General features: G+C 49.0%; 2 protein-coding genes across 3 annotated transcripts in view; one reads left to right on the plus strand and one right to left on the minus strand.

Moving 5' to 3' along the window:
- The window catches only part of GPRC5B (G protein-coupled receptor class C group 5 member B), a 32,647-nt gene extending 11,800 nt beyond the window's left edge, over positions 1-20,847 (plus strand). The window contains exons 2-4 of the mRNA XM_077317160.1: positions 3,958-4,971; positions 14,175-14,287; positions 16,163-20,847. Coding sequence (XP_077173275.1) covers positions 3,966-4,971; positions 14,175-14,287; positions 16,163-16,207 — 1,164 coding nt within the window. The 5' untranslated portion in view covers positions 3,958-3,965 and the 3' untranslated portion in view covers positions 16,208-20,847. The remainder of the gene's footprint in view (positions 1-3,957; positions 4,972-14,174; positions 14,288-16,162) is intronic.
- Positions 4,965-21,922, minus strand: part of IQCK (IQ motif containing K) — a 77,121-nt gene continuing 60,163 nt past the window's right edge. The window contains exons 9-10 of one of the 2 annotated variants that reach the window (XM_077317161.1): positions 6,477-6,508; positions 4,965-5,832 (exon numbers count right to left, since the gene is read on the minus strand). In XM_077317161.1, coding sequence (XP_077173276.1) covers positions 5,683-5,832; positions 6,477-6,508 — 182 coding nt within the window. In that variant the 3' untranslated portion in view covers positions 4,965-5,682. Of the gene's footprint in view, positions 5,833-6,476; positions 6,509-20,767; positions 21,802-21,922 lie in introns of those variants that run through there. The other variant, XM_077317162.1, reaches the window with a different exon arrangement.

A 21,922-nucleotide genomic window follows, 5' to 3' on the forward strand; every position in this document is an offset into this window, starting at 1 on the left:
TTATCTTTATTAAATTGCATCTTGTTCTCATTTGCCCATTTTTCCATTGTGTTCAGATCTCGTTGAACTCTGTCTTTATCTTCCGGAGTATTTGCCAGTCCTCCCAATTTGGTGTCATCTGCAAACCTGATGAGTAGTCCCTCCACCCCCTCATCTAGATCATTAATAAATATGTTAAAAAGTACCGGACCGAGCCCCGAGCCCAGAGGTACCCCGCTACTCACCTCCCTCCAGTCTGATGAAACACCATTGACAACAACTCTTTGAGTGCGGTTCTCGAACCAATTCCCTATCCATTTAAGTATCTGAAAATCCAGATTGCAGTCCTTCAACTTCAACTTCGGAGGCTTCTTCTGAGAAGCAAACGGGAAGGACCGTCCAGAGCCATGGTGAGACTCCAGCCAAAGACCCTCTTCCCTGCCCGTATGGCCCTGCCCCAAACCAAAACCATGTTATCCATTTTTAGTCTAATGATTTTAGAATTTCACTTTTATTTTATCTTGATTTCATACACTCTGCACATGTATTGTGATGGCCTAAGGCCATAAAATCTACCTACTGCAGCATCCTCCAAGAATAATAATTATTCATTGGGTAAGAAAAAGGAAAGGAAAAGGGAAAGAGTTATTAAATAATAGATTTTACATTTATGATTTATACTGCGCAAAAAACAAAAAAAAGAGAGCAAGCAGAATTGGAAGGACTCCCCGGGCAAAAGTCTTCAAAGTGCACCATAAATTAAGTACAGATGAGAGACAAATTACCTGGGAATAAACGCCAATGAATGGAGTCAGGAACCAGTCTCTGAAAAAGCACACAACAGGAAAAAAAGACGTTAACGGATTTTGCTCACCCAAAGCAAAGACACAAGCTCACAACCACTAAAAGAGGCTTAGTGGGGAAGGGAAACTGGGGAGATCCAAAAAGTCAGTCGTATCTTCCATGCGGAGGAATACGGAGGCGGTGTTATTCATTTTATCATTTATTTATTGTATTCATCCCATAATAAAGGTAAAGGTATCCCCTGTGCAAGCACCGGGTCATGTCTGGCCCTTGGGGTGACGCCCTCCAGCGTTTTCATGGCAGACTCAATACGGGGTGGTTTGCCAGTGCCTTCCCCAGTCGTTACCGTTTACCCCCCAGCAAGCTGGGTCCTCATTTTACCGACCTCGGAAGGAGGGAAGGCTGAGTCAACCTTGAGCCGGCTGCTGGGATTGAACTCCCAGCCTCATGGGCAGAGCTTTCAGACTGCGTGTCTGCTGCCTTACCACTCTGTGCCACAAGAGGCTCTTAAGAATAGTGACTATCCCATAATAGTGACACTAACGCTGGCAGGGGCTCATGGGAATGCTAATGCTGGCAGGGGCTCATGGGAATTGTAGTCCATGGACATCTGGAGGGCCGCAGTTTGACTACCCCTGCTTTGCTCTGGAGTTTTGAGAAATAATGTGGTAAAATGGGACATGATGGCTCTCTTTGAAAATTGACCCCTGGAGGAGGGCAAAGAACAGTTCCTGTTGGCAGCAGAAGTTAGGACCTGCAGTCATGGGTTGCATGTAGGATGGTACCAGCTGGATATCAGGGGGGGGGGGGGAATCGACAGTCTGAATAGTTCAGCACGGAGTTGGCTGCCTAAAGAGGTGGTCAGCTCAACTCACTGGTGGCTTTCAAGCAGCGGCTGGACAGAGACTTATTAAGGATTAGCGCAGGGGTAGTCAACCTGTGGTCCTCCAGATGTCCATGGACTGCAATTCCCATGAGCCCCTGCCAGCATTTGCTGGCAGAGGCTCATGGGAATTGTAGTCCATGGACATCTGGAGGACCACAGGTTGACTACCCCTGGACTAGGGAGTGGAGTAGAAAAACTCTGTGGATGGCCTCTCCTCCCCCCAGGACCTGTTAAGGCTGCAGGCAGCTGTCAGGGAACTCACAGGCAGAGGCAGCTCTCACACGGCAGGGATCTGCAGCCGCCGAGCCTCGGAGGGAAGTGGAAGGGGGAGGGGTGGTCAGGGGTGGGGGATGGAAGGCGATTGGCTGGACAGACAGGCAAGCCGGTTGGAGGAGGAGGCACTCAGGGGCTGATCCTGCAATAAGCAGGGGGTTGGATTAGATGGCCTGTGTGACCCCTTCAAGCTCTATGCTTCAAAAGTCTAATTGGCTGCTTTATTGATGGGAAGTTTTGGATTTTCCCCAGTGACATAGCAGCCGTTTTCCAATCAAACCATTTAACATCCCCCATGCCATCCCTCAACCCTCCCAGTAACAGCTGCCATTGCCCTGGTAGATGTTCACAGGCGATGTTTAGCCTAGGGCAGGGGTAGTCAACCTGTGGTCCTCCAGATGTTCATGGATTACAGTTCCTATGAGCCCCTGCCAGCAAATGATGGCAGGGGCTCATGGGAATTGTAGTCCATGAACATCTGGAGGACCACAGGTTGACTACCCCTGCCCTATGGATCTACAAAGGCTATCACAACAGGCTTTATGTTTTTGTTTTAAATGGTGTTTGAAATAGTTGTGCTACCTCTGAATTCCCAGCTTTCTTTTTTTTAAACTAAATCTTGGGCTCCTTCCATTGTGGAGATATAAGGGGAAAGGCATATGTCTGCAATAGAAAAGGATAGAAACTTACTTTTTTAAAAAGCTGGGGATTCTGAGAGTCTGGTACAGGGACCCTCTCATAGAATCATAGAATCCTAGAGTTAGAAGGGACCGCACGGGTCATCTAGTCCAACCCCCTGCACTATGCAGGACACACATCCCCATCGCTCTGGAATTTTGTCTTCCCATTCTCCCCACTACCAGCACAACCATGCCAGTGGCCAGTGGGAATCATGCCCTCCGCGCTGAGCTCCTTGGAGAAAGGATGAGATAAAAACGGGTCGACCTTCGTAATACCATCATTACTGCTGTTCTTACTGTCTTCTAATGTTATCAGTCATGAAGACTAACATTTGAGCCCAGTGGCCTTTTTAAGACCAGCTTTGCTTGTCTTAAAGGTGCCACTTGACTCAAACTTCATTCTGCTGCTTCAGACCAACATGCCAAGTTCTGCAAAGCCTGCAAGATGGAGATCTTCCCCTGGGCTTATGCTTGAAGCTAGTTAGAAAACCATCTTACAACAACTATCCGGGCCTTCCCCTAACCCCCCCCCCCAATCTTGCCTCCTATTTGACATCTTCACTAGCAGACTTACCATTAATGCAAGTAATTTATTGCTGATAAGGTTTCAATTTACTATTTTTTAAGTTTTTCAGACATTGTTTTATTATTAACTAGCTTCAAAGCCCGGGCCTTGAAACAGCCCCCTCCCCTGGCCCTTGGCCAGGCAGCTTAAGTTGGCTTTGGGCTGCAGCTGGCAGCTGGATCAAGTGGGCGGGGCATGGGCAGCTCATTAGCAGGGCCGGGACAGAGCTCCTTAGCAGGCAGTCAGCAGGCCTAGCAAGCCCTCCACCATGACACTTTGCCCAGGGCCCTCTCCCCTTAGCTGCTGCTGGCTCCAGGCACTGAGGCGTATGAGAGCAAAGAGGCTAGAGTCCAGTGACAGAGGGCGGGAGCTGCAGGCGCACGGCCAATCAGGGCAAAGCGGGCTGCACCCTGATTGGCCCTATTCTAACTTGGACAGCCGGACACGTCCCACCCCCTAGGCTGTTTCATAAATATATAGAGGAACAACAATGGCTAAGGCTGTAATTTTATTGTCAATGTAAGTTCACACTGTTATTCCCTGCTCTGAGATGGCAAGTCCAAGAGGGGCAGGCTATCAGGAAAGCTATAAAATAAAACAAATGGCTACCCACCTGCATATTAAAGGCGATCGTGATTAATCGATATCCTCCTTCTACGATGAATGTTTTAATGGTCATGTTGACGTTGCTGCTGTCGGTGTGCTCCACTTCACAAGAGTGAGGTTGTGTTGCCTGCATCTCTTCTGACCTCCCGGCTGTGTTGTTTCAGACGGAACAATGACCACCTTTCCGGTCGCCAGCCTTCTCCTCCTCTTTGTGGTTGGCTATGGGTCCTCAGAGAACACCAGCACCTCCAGAGGGTGTGGCCTGGATCTTCTCCCGCAGTACGTCTACCTCTGTGACCTGGAGGCCATCTGGGGGATCGTCGTGGAAGCTGTGGCCGGAGCTGGCGTGCTGACCACATTTCTGCTGATGTTGATCTTGCTGGTGAGGTTGCCCTTCATCAAGGAGAAGGAGAAGAGAAGTCCTCTGGGGGTCCACTTCCTCTTCCTTTTGGGGGCCTTGGGACTTTTTGGCTTGGCGTTTGCCTTCATCATACAGGAAGACGAGACGATATGCGCAGTCCGCCGCTTTCTGTGGGGGGTCCTCTTTGCCCTGTGCTTCTCCTGCTTGCTCGCCCAGGCCTGGCGGCTACGGAAACTCGTGCGGCACGGCAAAAGCCCCTCCGGATGGCAGCTGGCCGGGGTGGCCGTCTGCCTCGCGCTGGTCCAAGTCATCATTGCTACCGAGTGGCTGATCCTGACCATTGTGAGGGATGGGAAGCTGGCATGCAGTTATGAGCCGATGGATTTTGCAATGGCTTCCACCTACGTCATGTTTCTGATGGTGGTCACGCTGGGTTTTTCTTTCTTCACGGTATGCGGGAAGTTTAAGAAGTGGAAGAAGAATGGCGTATGCCTCATCGTAGCCAGTTTGTTCTCAGTTCTCATTTGGGTCGCTTGGCTGACTATGTATCTGTACGCGAACAAGGAATTGGGTCGAAGAGACCAGTGGAGTGACCCTACAATGGCGATAGCCCTGGTGTCCAGTGGCTGGGTATTTCTGATCTTTCATGCTGTGCCAGAGGTCCACTGCACCATTCTTCCATCTCAGCAAGAAAGCACACCTAATTATTTTGATACTTCGCAACCCCGCATGCGCGAAACAGCTTTTGAGGACGACCTTCAGCTTCCTCGGAGCTACATGGAAAACAAAGCCTTTTCGATGGACGAACACAATGCAGGTAAGACTCCAGGGGTGCTCTCGGGCTCTGCTTTTTGAGACAAAGCAACCGTGATAGCTAAAAGGGGCTTAGATGGGGCAGAGACTTTGTGTATCTCATATTCAGCATTTTAAAAAGTCCTCCGTTGGGGGTTTATAATATGAAATTAAAAATATGATCTTAGAATCGTAGAATAATAGAGTTGGAAGGTACCTCCCGGGTCATCTAGTCCAACCCCGTGCACTATGCAGGACACTCACACCCCAATCGCTCATCCACTGTCACCTGCCACCCCCTTGAGCCTTCACAGAAACAGCCTCTCCATCTGTGTTTTAAAAATTTCCAAAGATGGAGAACTCACCACCTCCCGAGGAAGCCTGTTCCACTGTCAGGAACGTCTTCCGGATGTTTAGACAGAATTTCTTTTGAATTAATTTCATCCCTTTGCTTCTGGTCCGTCCCTCCGGGGCAAGAGAGAACAACTCTGCTCCATCCTCTACGTGGCAGCCTTTTAAATCCTTGAAGATGGCTATCAGATCCCCTCTCAGTCGTCTCCTCTCCCGGCTAAACAGACCAAGCTCCCCCAACCTTTCCTCCTACGTCTTGGTCTCCAAACCCCGCATCATCTTTGTTGCCCTCCTCTGGACACGCTCCAGTTTGTCTACATCCCTCTCCAACGGTGGTGCCCAAAACTGAACACAACACACAGTAAAATTTGACAAGGTAATAGTATCAGTACACAACTGCTGCTCCTGGCTGCTGCCTGGTGAAAGGGACCTTGTTCTCTTTGTGGCTCCATCTGGAGGAATCAGGGCAGGACGGACCAGAGGGCGCTGGGCCAGGCCAGGCGATGAAGGCCTGATGGAGTCTTGGCCAGGAAGGCTGGAAGGGAAGGGACATGGAATGGGGGTCACTGTGGGTGGGTAGATAGTTGTGAATTTCCTGACCCTGGAAGACCCTCCCAACTCTATGATCTCATTCTTGCATCTCAGGCTTACGAAAGCTTCTGCCAAAACAAATTCATTAGTCCTTAGGGGGCTGCAAAATTATTCTGCCTTTTTCAAGACAGTCACTCCTGGGGATGGATTACAAATATTGTGAAGGTAATCCTTGTTTTGGGTTAAACGAGAATTTGCTCCATGATCAAAGAAAACGATGGATTAAAATGTACAGCCTGAGATGGATAGAATCATAGAATCATAGAGTTGGAAGGGGCCATACAGACCATCTAGTCCAACCCCCTGCTTAACGCAGGATCATAGAATCATAGAATCCTAGAGTTGGAAGGGGCCATACAGGCCATCTAGTCCAACCCCCTGCTCAACACAGGATCATAGAATCATAGAATCATAGAGTTGGAAGGGGCCACACAGGCCATCTAGTCCAACCCCCTGCTCTACGCAGGATTAGCCCTAAACAGGCAGCTCTTTCCTCCCCAGGAAAAACCCTGCATGACTTTCATCTCATCATATTTGAAAACTGTTGTGAAAGGAAATACTTTTTGTAAAGAAAAAGAGATCCCTTACCCTGTCCCTCCGAAAAGCCTTGTCCGAGACAGCTAATAAAAATAAAACCAGCAATACATATGTTTAAAGATATTGAAAACAATGTAGAAGTTTCCAACAATGAAATTATCAGTGATACGATAACTAATAATACGTGCAGTATAAAAAATTAGAAATGGAGAGTCAGATGTAGAGAAGCAGGATCAAATATTAGAAGTCAGTTTTAAAACTTACCTAATATCTGACTTGAAAAGGAATGTTTTCACCTGGCAGCTAAACGAGGTGACCTTGTAGAGCAGGGGTAGTCAACCTGTGGTCCTCCAGATGTCCATGGACTACAATTCCCATGAGCCCCTGCCAGCGTTTGCTGGAAGGGGCTCATGGGAATTGTAGTCCATGGACATCTGGAGGACCACAGGTTGACTACCCCTGTTCTAGAGGCAGGTATTCCAGAGCTGGGGGAGTGGCTACCAAGGAATATACATTTATGTGCATAGATAGACAATTGTTTTTTTCATGGTATATCACAGTCCTTAAATTGTTCCTGTTTTGTCTTTGGGGCAAAATTTTGATGTGCTTTCTCTAGTATATTCCAGAGATATGCTACTGGGGGTGTGTAGAACTTAAATCTCTGAAGCATCCTTGCCCAAAGAGTTTCTAGCAGTAAATATTTTGGGTATGTGTGTGAAAAAGATATCCCCATACACAAAAGTTCCGTCAGTGGAAAGTAAGGCAGGGTGTACTTGTTAAGATGCAGAGTCAAATTCTTAAAATCCTCAGCAGTGGACCGTTGCTGGAGGATTCTTTGATCTCACCAGAACGACATAATTGAATGTGAATGCCTTGCGGGGAATTACAGTGCACACACACACAAAAAATCAGTTTGCAAAATTTGGGTCGGTTCGGCCCGAATCAATTTGAGTATATCTTAATCGTTGCTCAATGGAATGATTTAAGGATGGGTGATTTGGGTATGACCTAAATAGCGGTGAAGTTAGCTGCCAAAAGAGATCTGGGCCCACACAGAACTTTCAAAGTTCTGAAGGGCCTACAAGATGGAGCTTTTCCACCAGGCATCTGGTTGAGGGCAAAGCCCCCCTGCCTAATCTCCATCTAGGCTTTCACCAGGACCACTCCCCTCTCATCTAAACCAGGGGTAGTCAAACTGCGGCCCTCCAGATGTCCATGGACTACAATTCCCATGAGCCCCTGCCAGCATTCGCTGGCAGGGGCTCATGGGAATTGTAGTCCATGGACATCTGGAGGGCCACAGTTTGACTACCCCCGATCTTATTTGTGCCCAATTTATTCTATAAGAATGACATAACATCCTAGCCCAGGAGATTTTTTAAATTGATGGAGCGATTGAAGAAATGCTTTATCAGCTTAATTTTAAGGTTTTTTTTAATGTTTTTATTGGGCGGGATGATTCTCCTTTGTTGTAAGCTACCCCAAGACCTTTCTCAAGAGGGGCGGCCTGGAAACCTAATAAATAAATAAATTTATGTGGGAAATTTTTCCTGTCTATTCAGTGGCCTGGCCGGGGGTGTGTGTGAGGTTGAGGACCAGATTTGCAGCATAGCTGCTGGATCCTCTCCCCTCAAGACCCCCAAGTTTCAATAAGGTCAGGCGAGGGGGGGGTCCAATTCTACGGCCCCCAAAGAAGGTGCTCCCAACCTCCATTGTTTCCTGTGGTGGGAAAGAACAGCAAGGCCATGATGTCCCAGAGGAGTGGCGGGGGAGGGATTCTTGCAAGCCCAGCCCAGCAGCAGGAGCAATGCAGAACCAGTGCCGTCGGTTCATATCAGAGAATCTCTAAAGTCGAAAGTGAGTCCAGCACTAGTATTGGCCACCAGTCCATTGACTAGTCTGCAGTCCCTGGAGAAATGTCCCTCCCCCTCAGTTTCCACTTCAGAGATTCTCTGTCATGAACTTAGTCCTGGTTCTGCTGGGCAGTGTTGCACTGGTCCTGCCCCTGGGCCGGCCTTGCAAAAAAGGGCCCCTCCCCTTCATTTTCACTGCAGGGATTTGCTGGGACGTTCTTCCGGGCTTGTATTGCTTGGCTGTTTCCCCCCACGGGAAGCCATGGACGATGGGGGAACCTTTTTTGGGTTCCGGAGTCTTGTACGCCATTTTTTTAAAACTTGGGAGTTCATTTGAGGAGAGGTACCAGGAGCTGTGCTGCAAATTTGGTGCCTCTACCTAAAACAGGCTTCATCAGCCAGGGTTTCATGAAGACCTGGGGCTTCTTGACGGCCCCGGAAGCGTTTCCCGAACGGGTGGGGTTTAATTGATTTTTTATAGATTTTAAAATTTTGTTAACCATTTATCGTGTGAGATGGCCATATATGGTCATGTCAGCCTTCCTCCCCCCCCCAAATGGCCATTGGTGGGTCTGGAGGGGCAGGAAGGGGCGGGGCCCCAGGTGGGCGTGGACACAGAAGTGCTTCCCAGCCATATTCTGCACGATCACACCACACCTGGGGTTTCTCAAAGCGTGAGGAATGTTTCGGGGTTTTCTCAGCAGTAAAAAAAAGTTGAGAAAGGATGATCTAAAACAGGGGTAGTCAAACTGCGGCCCTCCAGATGTCCATGGACTACAATTCCCATGAGCCCCTGCCAGCGAAAGCTGGCAGGGGCTCATGGGAATTGCAGTCCATGGACATCTGGAGGGCCACAGTTTGACCACCCCTGATCTAAAACATTGTTCCCACCAGATCACTGAATCGACTTAAGCTAAAGTTCCCATTCACTTTAATGGAGCCAAATTGATTAGGGAATCCCGAATCAAAACCTGAATCGATTCCGGTTCTGGTTATTTGGGGACTGCATTCTTATGGAGATATATGATTCAGTTTAGGGGAATTTGAAAGGGAAAAAAACCCCACCTGAATCAGCAGTGATTCTGCTTTTTAAAGAAAAAGATGAATTGAACCAAATCGAACCACAACCGTATAGTAGGATGCTAAAGCAGAGAAGTAAAATAAAATAAGATCTGTCCTAATTAGCCACAATGGCTGAATGTGAGAGAGGAACCGTCTTAACCAACTGGTTCCTTGACATAATTTAGCAGATTGAGATTGTTTTCTGTGAAAATAATGGTGGCCAGGCAGCAGGAAGTATGGGAAAACGGATGAGGAAATTGGTTTATCCTGGACTGAGGAACAAATAAACCACTGACAGGTCTGGAGCTTGAACTCAGTTCTGGTTCATTCAGAGGTTGCCCTGGTACAGTTTAAAAAAAAAAATTGCCCTTCAAAAATGCATGGGGAATGTAATATTGATGATAGTCAAGAGGTGAGCAAACTGTGGGACTCATGGGAATTGTAGTCCTTGGGCATCTGGAGAGCCACAGTATGGCTCCCCCTGGTCTAAAGGGGGAAGGGCTCTGTCAAAGCACCTGTCAAAGTTTGTGGGCCTTCTGAAGCTTGGTGGTAAAATGCTGCAACCATTATTGATGCTTCCTTCTCCTGTAGCTGTTAGGAAGTGTTCTTATAGCGCATTACTTTTTTTTTTGAATGAACATGAAACTTTACATCAGTGGTCGTTAGCCAATGGGTCCCTGGGACCTTGAGTGGGTTCCAAGCCCCTAGAGAGATGCCACTCCCTTGCTGCTTTTGGGAAGGTCCACGCTGCTAGTTTGTCGGAGTAGAGCAGGGGTAGTCAAACTGCGGCCCTCCAGATGTCCATGGACTACAATTCCCAGGAGCTTCCAGATGTCCATGGACTACAAACTGCGGCCCTCCAGATGTCCATGGACTACAATTCCCTGCTTTTGGGGGCGAATGCTGGCAGGGGCTTCTGGGAATTGTAGTCCATGGACATCTGGAGGGCCGCAGTTTGACTACCCCTGGAGAAAAGAGCATCTCCTGTTTCTCTTTGCACACCAGTCAGCAGAATGGTCAGATGAGGCCACTCAGCTGTAGAGAGGATTTCTCCAAACCTTCGGCTTGCTCCTCTTATACCCTTCTTGGTTTCTAGATTGTTTCCTGTCCCCAGTTGTCTTCGTCTTCTGCTTGCAGACCTAGTGTTGGGTTTTGCAGTCTTCAATCATGGAGGACTCCTGATGTTTCTGTGACTTAGCTAGTTTGGTGTCGTGGTTAGGAGTGTGGACTTCCAATCTGGCAAGCTGGGTTCGATCCTGCACTCCCCCACATGCAACCAGCTGGGTGACCTTGGGCTCGCCACGGCACTGATAAAACTGTTCTGACCGAGCAGGAATATCAAGGCTCTCTCAGCCTCACCCACCTCACAGGGTGTCTGTTGTGGGGAGAGGAAAGGGAAGGTGACTGTAAGCCGCTTTGAGACTCCTTTGGGTAGAGAAAAGCGGCATATAAGAACCAACTCTTCTTCTTCTCTTCTTCTAGTTGGTCTAGCATAGAGCCAATTAGATGTAGAGTAGACTTTTCCCAGGGAGGTTTATGATTCAGACGCGCTTTTCAGCATGTATCCAGGGAGGTGGAATTTCGGAGGAAAACGTCCTGTCTTTCATTCTCTCTCCATTATCTGTGTAAAGAAGCCGCAAGTTGGAGCAGAGCTGGAAAGATGAGCTAGTTAAGGTGTTGCTATTTTTGCCCCTTCCATGTAAAGCTTTCCCCTAATTTTCGCCGTAAACTTTTCTTAGAAGCTAAGCACATGTGTCCGTGCCGCATTATTTCCGCTGTGTTACGTTGCTCCGCAATACCAAAGCTTGACCCTAGTGAGGTCACACCTCCGTGTTCCTTTTCCCTGTCACAAGATTTCCTGCCATGGAACATGCGGAGCTGCAGCGCACCATGCGTCTGTCGCCAGACGCATGCGTGGTATTCTACAGCCTAACGGACAAAATGACGGGCAATCGGCCATCAAAAACCCACCAGGCCGGAAAAAGGAGGACGCACAGATAATAGAAGACTTTGTTTTGATTGTCCTTCTACTTGCCTTGGCTTCGTTTCAGGACTGCGGAGATGTGTTTGGAGGTCAGATCTGGAAGGAGAAGCTTGTTGGGGGGGGGGGAGGCTTTCCTGTTTGTCCTTGTTGGGCCTGGGGGTTTTGAGTCAGGGTAACTGCCCGGATCAACCGTTCTGAATGCTCTGGAAGCTGTAGATCAGGGGTAGTCCAACTGTGGCCCTCCAGATGTCCATGGACTACAATTCCCAGGAGCCCCTGCCAGCTTTCGCTGGCAGGGGCTCCTGGGAATTGTAGTCCATGGACATCTGGAGGGCCGCAGTTGGACTACCCCTGCTGTAGAGTCAGAAATAAGAACAGTCAGGTGAGAATATGACGCTCCATTCTAAAACATGCCTTTTATAGCATTGCAGGAGGGGCCCGACTGTGGCTCTCCAGATGTCCGTGGCCTACAAGAAGGCAGGGGCTTGGAAATTGTAGTCCACAGACATCTGGAGAGCCACAGTCGGGCCACCCCTGGCATAAGGGATGCCCATAATTTCTCCTGAGATGGTCTCTGTCTGCCCTCTTGCTTTCCACAGGCACATTAAGGGCAGCGCATGTCCCCGGGCTGTCCCAACTGCGTCCCAACTGTGTCTTGAATGAAAGATAATGCAAGATTTGAGCTCGTGAGGGACTAAAATCCGACACGTTACCGGGGACTGGTTGCATCACGGATAATTTCCCCCCGAGGCAGCCAATCAGATGGCCGTCCGAGCTCTGAGAGTGGTGGTGGTGGCGGAAGAGCTCAGAAAAATTATCCACTGTTCGCCTGCTTTGAACTCATTAGGAAGGATATTCGTTCAGACTGCCCGAGCAGCAGCTCTCTGCCCACTCCCCGCCCCTGCTTTTGAGGGCAGCATCTTTCCACAGCATTTGGGTTTTATTGGGGGGCTTGGGGGCTTTCCCACTCACTTCGGTGGGTGGAAGCCGGCTTAGCTGCACTACTTGGCTGTCATCAGCCTTCCGAGTGGATTTCGGAGCAGTTTCATTTCAATTCATGCAGACTCTGTGGGATTCGCAGCTTTCAAGAGGAGACGCTTACTGAGAGGCACTCCAAGGAGCCTGGAGCAGCACACGTGGTTTCTTCCTTCCCTCCTGAACTTTTCCGGAGATCTTTCTCGAGATGGGATAGGCTGGCTACAGTCATCCAGCATCCACGGGCACTGATTTGAGCCCTTGGCCAATTCTGCACACTGCTTGGTGAAGAGTGGCAGCTTCTAATCTGGAGAGCCGGGTTTGAGTCCCCGGTCTTCCACATGCAGCCAGCTGGCTGACCGTGGGCTGGTCACAGTCCTGATAGAGCTATTCTGATCAAGCAGTTCTCTCAGAGCGCTCTCAACCTCACCTGCCTCACAGGGTGTCTGTTGTGGGGAGAGGAAAGGGAAGGTGACTGCCAGCCGCTTTGAGCCTCCTTCGGGTAGAGAAAAGCGGCATATAAGATCCAAGGGAAGGCGCTTCGAGACTCCTTCAGGCAGGGAAAAGTGGAATATAAAAAGCAAGTCTTCTAATCCACTTTCAGTGTGCTTTTGCAGTTGGATTTTCCTGTGCCAAACAGAAAAAATCTACTTCTACTTCGATAATGCACTGAAAATGTTATCATTTTACCATACTGTAACCAAGCTGAGAGTGAGCTAAGATTGGCCAGGGAAGCCCATTGTAACAAGAAAAGATTTTTCAGTTATGTGAGGAGCAAACGTAAAGTAAAGGAGGCAATAGGCCCACTGTTGGGTGCGGATGGACAAACTCTAACGGAGGATGCAGAGAAAGCAGAAAGGCTTAGTGCCTACTTTACATCTGTTTTTTCCCACAGGTCAAAGTGTTTAGGTACATCTAGAGATTGCCGTAGCCAAAGGATAGTGTCTGGGTGGCAGGTTAACATGGATAGAGAGGTTATTGAGAGGCCACCTTCCACCCACCAAAGTGAGTGGGAAAGCCCCCAAGCCCCCCAATGAAACCGAAATGCCGTGGAAAGGATACAGAGGAGAGCGACGAAGATGATCTGGGGCCAAGGGACCAAGCCCTATGAAGATAGGTTGAGGGACTTGGGAATGTTCAGCCTGGAGAAAAGGAGGTTGAGAGGGGACATGATAGCCCTCTTTAAGTATTTGAAAGGTTGTCATTTGGAGGAGGGCAGGATGCTGTTCCCATTGGTTGCAGAGGAGAGGACACGCAGTAATGGGTTTAAACTTCAAGTACAACGATATAGGCTAGATATCAGGAAAAAAAATTTCACAGTCAGAGTAGTTCAGCAGTGGAATAGGCTGCCTAAGGAGATGGTGAGCTCCCCCTCACTGGCAGTCTTCAAGCAAAGGCTGGATACACACTTTTCTTGGATGCTTTAGGATGCTTAGGGCTGATCCTGCATTGAGCAGGGGGTTGGACTAGATGGCCTCTATGGCCCCTTCCAACTCTGTGATTCTATGATTCTACGTCCAGAGACCAGGACACTGGGAGTTCATTTCAGCTCTTTATTGTGACCCCGGCATGATGACCCAAGAGAATGGAAGAAACCCCCTAACACCCCCCCAACGTCTATACAATATAACACAACAGATCTTCCTGCCAGTGTGTACTATTGGTTAGTTTAACTTTAGACTGACTGGATCCCGCAGCCGGGATCTAGCCGTGCGTTGGCCGATTAGAGTGCAAGGTTACGACCATCCTGCCTCGTACCTCAAGCTCAGTCCTCGGCAGGTCTACATACTCAACGACGTAGGTCTCCTGGTTATCATTGTGTTCGTGCCAGAAATATTTCCTTGTTAGCCAGTAAGCAAAATTCTTTCTCCCCAGCGTTACGAACGGCAGGATTTCGCAACGGGAGTTTGGGGAGCCGTCCGAGCGCTCCCTTCAGGAGCAACGTCTACCAGCCCACTGAGATGGCGGTGGTCTTAAACGGGGGCACCGTAAGTATCAGAATGTGACAGGGCAAGAAGATGCGTTTGGGGGGTGAATGCTCAGCCTCTCTGCTTTCATCTCGAGGGGATGTCTGTTCAGAACGGGGTGGGGAGGTCTGGCCAGCCAGGAATGCATGCACGACTACAGTCTTTAGGTATCTTGATTCCAAAACTTACGGACTTGACGTTGGTCATTAAGCGGGTGGGTAGTGAGGAGGTTGCTTTTGGTTTTTTTCTGAGAACTTTAAAAAAGAAAGTTGATCATAATGGCCACTCTTCCAAGCCAGCTGGCGCAAAGGTGGTCTGCATTTTTAACGGCAACGTTCCCCTGATTCAAAAATCCACATTTCCCCGTAGACGAGGGAGTTGTTGACCCGCACATAAAATATTTTGCACTAGTAGCAAACACTTGGTCTCTTGGGGGTGAAGCATCAGACAGGTGACAGTGGCTTAGAGACCCAAAAAGTCCTTGAGTCTCAGTTCCGTCACGTGTATTTAAAAGCGCATGGGGCACAGCATAGGGTGCTTGCGCTTGCTCCTGAGCGCTGGCAAAAAGAGACTGCTCATCCGCACTTTTCCCCGTTGCCATGCGCACATGTTCGACCGCTTGAAAGGCTGTTCCTGAGCTGGCTTCCGATCCTCATGCAAGCTGGCCTTCCATTCCTCTAAATCAGGGGTAGTCAAACTGCGGCCCTCCAGATGTCCATGGACTACAATTCCCAGGAGCCCCCTGATGCTGGCGGATGCTGGCAGGGGGCTCCTGGGAATTGTAGTCCATGGACATCTGGAGGGCCGCAGTTTGACTACCCCTGCTTTAAATCAACATCCTTTTGGATTCCATCATTTGGGAACAGCATGAAGTGTGCTGGATCTGATCAACGTTCTCGCTTCGCTGGATTAAGCCTGAGGAAGGCAATGAAAGGTGGGGACAGATGCAGTAGCTCTTTGGAAGGGAACTTGGGAGCCCTCCTAGAGGACTGAGCGGGAATGAGGCTTGCCCGTGGTGAAGCTGAGAAATTTCAGGAAGAAAGAAGAAGAAGAACACTAAGGTCTCTCTGGACAGGGGTGGCCAAACGGTGGCTCTCCAGATGTCCATGGACATCTGGAGAGCCACTGCTTGGCCCCCCCTGGCTTAGAGGGAAGTGGAGGAATAAAGCTGAAGGACCAAGATGGAGGTGAATCAAGTGGAACTTGCCCATCTCTAGCTATGCCCTACCTCCACCGAAGGCATGAGCAGGTCCTAGAGTGGTCCTCCAGTGAGGGGGCAACCTGTGTGAGGGTCACCATGTCCTAAATCAGATGCAGCATCTGTATCCTCCCACTATATTCTACAGTTGCATCTCCGGGAGTGAAAATGCAGTCGGTGCCTTTATCGTGCGGGCTCAGCCATAGCGTGGCTGGTCTTTTCGCCCCGCTCCCTTCCCCCAGACACCTGGTTCTTCATGCACTGTTTTTATCAGCGGGGCCGGGGCACAGCTTTTGCAGAATGGTGCACAGGCTACCTGTGCAGGATGGCAGCTGCCACTGGCTGTGATCCAGGTGCTTGGAGGCACGCCGTGAATCAGAACCACGGTTCTTTTCAACTGAAGCAGATGAAGTCACTCGGAAAGTATCCCTGAGCAGATATATGGTCAGCGGTGCTATATTTCTAACAGCAATAGCCAAACTGTGTCTCTCCAGATGTCCATGGGCTACAATTCCCATGAGCCCCAGGGGCTCATGGGAATTGTAGTCCATGGACATCTGGAGAGACACAGTTTGGCCGCCCCTGTAGAAACGACCACAGTGTTGCGTGTTTGTCTAATTAACGTAGCTGCTTTTTAAAAAAATGCGATTTTCTGAACAGTCTAGGATTCTTAGTTGTGGGCTTGTTCTCGTTTCCAGATCCCAACTGCTCCGCCGAGTTACACTGGACGACACCTTTGGTGAAAAGGCATTCTAGGCTTGAGAGGATGAGAGAGAACGAGGAACCGATTTTGTATCCCGGCAGCGTGTCTTTATGAGGGAGGAGTCCGTGCTAGCCCAGGACCATGCCGCGCAAAACGCCACCCCAGCCAACAGGCGCGTGGGATGCCCCAGATCCAAAGCTTGTTTTACTTTAAAGAAAAACAAACAAAAACAAACGCTCGATGAGCAAGCCACAAAAGCGAAACCTCTGCGGTGAAATAAAAAGCTGATACTAAATTTAAAAATAGGTGTAAGGGGGACACAGCGTTCTGAACCAGAGAGAGAGAGAGCTTTTGGCTGGAGCCAGAGGCTTCGGGAAATAAAACTAAATGCGCCAAACCAATGTCCTTATCCAAGCTCAGTCCGCAATGCCACGAAAGATTGCCCTCGGTGGGCATCTTTTTACTCCCGTCGGTCTCTCCGTGATGATTCTGGAAGGCCCCAAAACCGTTCCTTCTCTGGACCTTTGGCCACAGATTCCCCCCAGAGGAAAGAGGGGGTTATTTTTATATGCCACAGACTGAGCGTGTTTCTTAGACAAGCTATACAAAGGCAGGTGGGGAACGCCTGCTTGTCATCAGAGACGCTAAATTGTTACTGCAAAAAAGAAGACGGCGACCAAGCAACCCTCTCAGGTCACCAGCAGTGGCCAAGTGGGCTTCTTTTTTCAAAGAAGTGGCTACTGGAAGTTACCCAGTACCCCGGGGGCATACAGGGAGGGTCTGCTGCTCCCCTTGCATGCGGGTGCTGTCAAAGCTGACGCCAGGGGGTGGAGTTGGGTGTTGTGCAGACCACGTCATCCCAGTCCATGCCCATGGGAGGGCAAGGGCTGCCCCCGGGAGTGCAAGGACGTCCCATAGAATATCTCTCTCTGGCCAGCATGTGCCCAATTGCAACAGAAAGGTGGGAGACGAAAACCAGGAAAGGAGAGAGGGCGCTCAAAATCTCCAAGATCAGATTTTCCACCTCCCCACCACGTCTTCCTTTCCATCCCCAGCTAAAACACTGGAGCCTCACGGACTGCAAATGGGTTTGTTAATTTTATTGCGTTTTTACCGCGTGTTCAATTTCGGGAGCCTTTTATTTTGCCTAGGATTATTTTACTTTTGGGTTCTTGGGGGAAGAAGGTTTCTTTTCTTTTGTCTTTCCAGAGAGTCCCGGGTTCTCACTGCCTTTCCCCATATTTCCGCGGTTTTAATGGTGCTTGGCAAAAGCATTCCTTTATGATTTAGCATTTCACCCTCGGGTGCTGGCCGCTTTCCTGCAGACTGGGCGCCATTGCGGGTGGCCGGTTTCCTGTCAAGGGACGTCCAATGACAAAAGAGGCAGTAGGGTGGACCTTTGACGTGCATTTTGCTCTGGGACAAATACACTTAGCCTTTTGAATGATCAGTGAAAGGCACAAACAATAAAGAACTCAGTACCTTCAACAAAGTAGAAGCAAAAGAAACTATTTTTTTTCCTTTTGGGGGCATCTCTGATTTCTATAAACAGATAGACTTGACCTTGTGCTGCTTCAGATGCAGTTGGGGATGTGTGTGTGTGTGTTGTGTGTGTGCGAGGTGCACCAAAGCAAAACTTTTCCCTGCCTGTGGCAACCTAGCATGCCTGGGAGGAGGACAGGCTGGAAACAGTCTCTTGGAGGTGTGGAGTAGATTCCTAGTCCAATGCCGGCTAACTTTCACGGCAGAAAGAATTGTTTGCTTGGGAAAGATGTGAATCTCCCTGCAGTCTGAAGCAGTATAGGTCAAAGCACAGATTTGCCTTGTCAGCACATCACACTAGAACAGCCTCCCTGCCCGAAATAGGTCCAGAGAGCAGCCATGTTCCTTTGTCTCCGCAGAAAACAGAAGCCCTGTGTCATCTTTGAGTGTCTTCTAGCCTAAACCTTCACGGCAGCTCTAGACCATGGAAACCCACGCAAGACAAAAAGCTCGATAGCCTTTAAGGCCAAAAGACGTATGCCTTTCTGCAAAGAAATGGGTGCGGGGTCAGGTTGAATGGGATATCCCCTGTGGCGTTGCCACTCTAACCACGATAATCTTAGCAAGGATTTTTGATTCTTTAAAGCAGGGGTAGTCCACCTGTGGTCCTCCAGAGGTTCATGGACTACAATTCCCATGAGCCCCTGCCAGCAGTTTTCAAGGCATAAAGAGAGAAACAGGAAAAGGCATTGAAGGAAACAGTGCGTCCCAAGGAGTGCGAGAGATGAATGTGATCAAGAACAGGGGTAGTCAACCTGTGGTCCTCCAGAGGTCCATGGACCACAAGTCCCATGAGCCCCTGCCAGCAAACGCTGACAGGGGCTCATGGGAATTGTAGTCCATGAACCTCTGGAGGACCACAGGTGGACTACCCCTGCTTTAAAGTATATTAGTAGATAATGGCAATAATTTTCTGTGTACATGAACCAAGTGCTAACTCTGGGACAAAACCAGTCACATAAAGGGTTGCACAGAAATGTTCATTTTGATGAACCAGTAAGAAATCAAGTGACTTCTTGAGTTGCACATAGGGATTTTCCAGCTGCCCACCGATCCTTCCTGAGGCCTCGATTAACAAAGAATACGGCCTTGTGATTAAAGGAGTTGGTAAACCACAATGCAGAAGACACGTTTGGCAGAAAAATCTTGGTTGGTGCTTTCCGTATATATATGTGCATTGTTTTAGAAGCAGAATGCAGTTTGAAAGTGGGGTTTGGAAATACTTAAGGTGATCATGATAAGAACGGTAGGACAATTTTCTGTCTGCGGAACTCTCTGGAGAAAATGAAATGATCTATTTTTTTTTCAATTTGGGGTGGGGTGTTTTTCTTCCCAGAAGTGTATTAAGATGTTTCATTTTTCTTTTCTAGAGAAGAAGGGATTTAGCAGTCCTGCTCCCCATTAAGCCAACGGCAGTTTGGGATCTTAAACAAAGACAGGGCTGGATCCTGCAAATACGGGACTTCCTTTAACCATTCATGGGAACCTGGCCCAGGCTCTGCAGTGGTGGGGGGAGGTGTGTTGATTTTAAGCTATAAAAAAGGGATTTATATATATATATATACACACACACACATATATATATATATATATATATTTCCCAATGACTTACTTTGAACTGCTTGATTTTTTTTCTGGTCAGTCTGTGATGTCAAATGCCACCTGAAGCAATATATGATTGGAAATACAAAAGGCACTTTTGTCCTTGAAGTTGTATTTTTGTCAATGTGACAAAGGTGTGTATACTTTTGCCTTTTCTGAAAACAATTTAGAATGCAGAGCATCTGGGTGAGCAAAGCGACTCCACAGCAGTAAGCACAAATGACGTCGGTATCCAGTTTCACTTTGGTAACTCACTTTGGTAAACATAAAAGCTACTCTGTCTTCCATCGCTGCCAACTTAATAATGCCATTACGGTAGAAAACAAGGAAGTGCAAAAGCAACTTGGGGCCTTGTTACCTAAGAGTTTTCTGGCAGACTGGCTTTCCCCTTGAGAGCGGGCAGCAGAAGAGCTAGAGGCAGCCCCTGAGAGGTGACGGGACGGTGCCCACGGCTTGCCAACAGTAGCTCACTGATGCCCACAGGAAACCTTCATGGAGCTGGTCCAAATGGGCGCATTCCGGAAAATTCCAAACCTCTCTGACCCGTAGAGCATTCTTAATGTTCTGTGAATCAGGGGTAGTCAACTTGTGGTCCTCCAGATGTCCATGGATTACAATTCCCACGAGCCCCTGCCAGCGAACGCTGGCAGGGGCTCGTGGGAATTGTAGTCCATGGACATCTGGAGGACCGCAGGTTGACTACCCCTGCTGTAAATGGCACCTGTCCCACTTGGTTCACTGGAGGTAGGATACCTGTCCATGAAAGCCGGGCTGTCCTATCAAAGCCCAGAGGGACTCTGTGGGGCTGATTCCACCGATGGGGGCAGGCACTGCTGTCCGTTCAAAAGTAGGTGCGTAGGTTGGAAGGAGGGAGGTCTTTCCCTCCCCCCATACGCTTTGCACTCTTGGTAGAGGCGATCTAGAAATAGAAGGTGGTTTCCAGACTCTCTTGGCAAGAAGGTGGCTAATGTTTTCCAGGCAGCCTCAGGTCATGCTGTTGGAAACGGTCATGCCCCCCCCCCCCCCATGGAGAGGCCCTTCTAGTATGAAGCTCTAGATAAGCAAGGGATGCTAGAATTCCAGCTGGGTCTGCATTTGCAAGGACGGTCCTCCGATCTCACTAACTCCCCTGCTTTAGGCCTCAGTTCTAACCCCGGGCGGGACAAGCGGATGCACTGCAGCTTTTATAAACACAGGACCGATCAGGCTATCGTACGACCTTACCAGATTACATGGCAGGTGCTTTTTATTAATTTATGAGAGCCAAGTCTCATTTTTTTCTTTTGATAATGTATATTTATTAAATGTATTAATGTGCATTTTATAATGTACCCCTTCCCATCCCCGCTGACTGTTGCGTACCCGTTAATCTTGTACATCTCTGAAGGGTTTTCGAGACAATCAACGTGTACCATAACGACTGTACATAAGTAGACGAGATTTTAAAGAGAAGGTGTAAAGCATGGGAAAATCCATTTTATTTTCAAAATGCTGTTCTTAACAAGACGAAAATAAAGGCTTTACTATTTACTTACATTGCTGTGGTCGTTTGATACCGGCTTTGTTTTAACCGTCAGCGTGGGAGAACGGGGGGTGGCAGGTCTCGTGTCCAGTCCACGGGGCCCGGGTGCTTGGAAGGCCTGTGGTCTGCAGCCCTGGTTCCCGGCTTCCAGAATGGACACAGCTATACTGCGGGTCTCTCTTGTTAGTTAAGTCTGACCCCACACTTACGACGGCCACTTTGCGGTGTGCATGTGTGGCTGTCATTCCTGCAAAACTTTTAATGCAGAAGGGAGGGTGCCACTTCAATAAAGTGAGTGGTTTGCTTACAGTGCCCTGACATTGGAGGCAAGGTTTAAGCAGGGGAGTAGCGGAACGGAGCTGGAGAGACACTCCCGACCTCAAGCAGGCCTTTTATGACGTTAAGGTGATAGGGTGGAAACCACTGAGCCAATAGGCTCAGACTAAACTTATGCCAATGACTGGTTCAACCCACTTTACAGCCTCCAGTTACACCAGAAGATGTAGAGGCTAAGCCAGGGGTAGTCAAACTGCGGCCCTCCAGATGTCCATAGACTACAATTCCCATGAGCCCCTGCCAGCATTCGCTGGCAGGGGCTCATGGGAATTGTAGTCCATGGACATCTGGAGGGCCGCAGTTTGACTACCCCTGGCTAAATAGCAGGGTCAGGCCATGGGCTCTTGGTTGTGTTTCCTGGGGCTCTGCTTCGAAAGAGCAGACGGTTCAGGCACTTGGGCATCTGTATCACCATTCTGGGGCAGGAAGAAATTCTGGTGGGGGCTCTTAACAAGGGACAACATCCCCGACCACAGTGCTCCTGGGGACGGCCTCGGAACATTTTCAGTCCAGGTTCGGGGGCTCTTCCTCCCCCTCTGAGACCTGAGGGGTGGGGCCAGGGGTCAGTTTCAATACTGCAATGGCTGACTGCGTTCGGGAGGGCTGTCGGGAGTCTTCTATCTTGGCTCCCACTGCAAAACAAGGTACAGAAAAGGAAAAGCAGTGAGAAGCCCCATAGCTGGCATCCCATTCCGATCCCAACTGACTTCCCTGTGACCTGAGCCATAGCTGGACTGATCTTTCTATTTCCCA

This window comes from Paroedura picta, chromosome 17 (genome assembly GCF_049243985.1).
Source record: "Paroedura picta isolate Pp20150507F chromosome 17, Ppicta_v3.0, whole genome shotgun sequence".
Taxonomy (NCBI): domain Eukaryota; kingdom Metazoa; phylum Chordata; class Lepidosauria; order Squamata; family Gekkonidae; genus Paroedura; species Paroedura picta.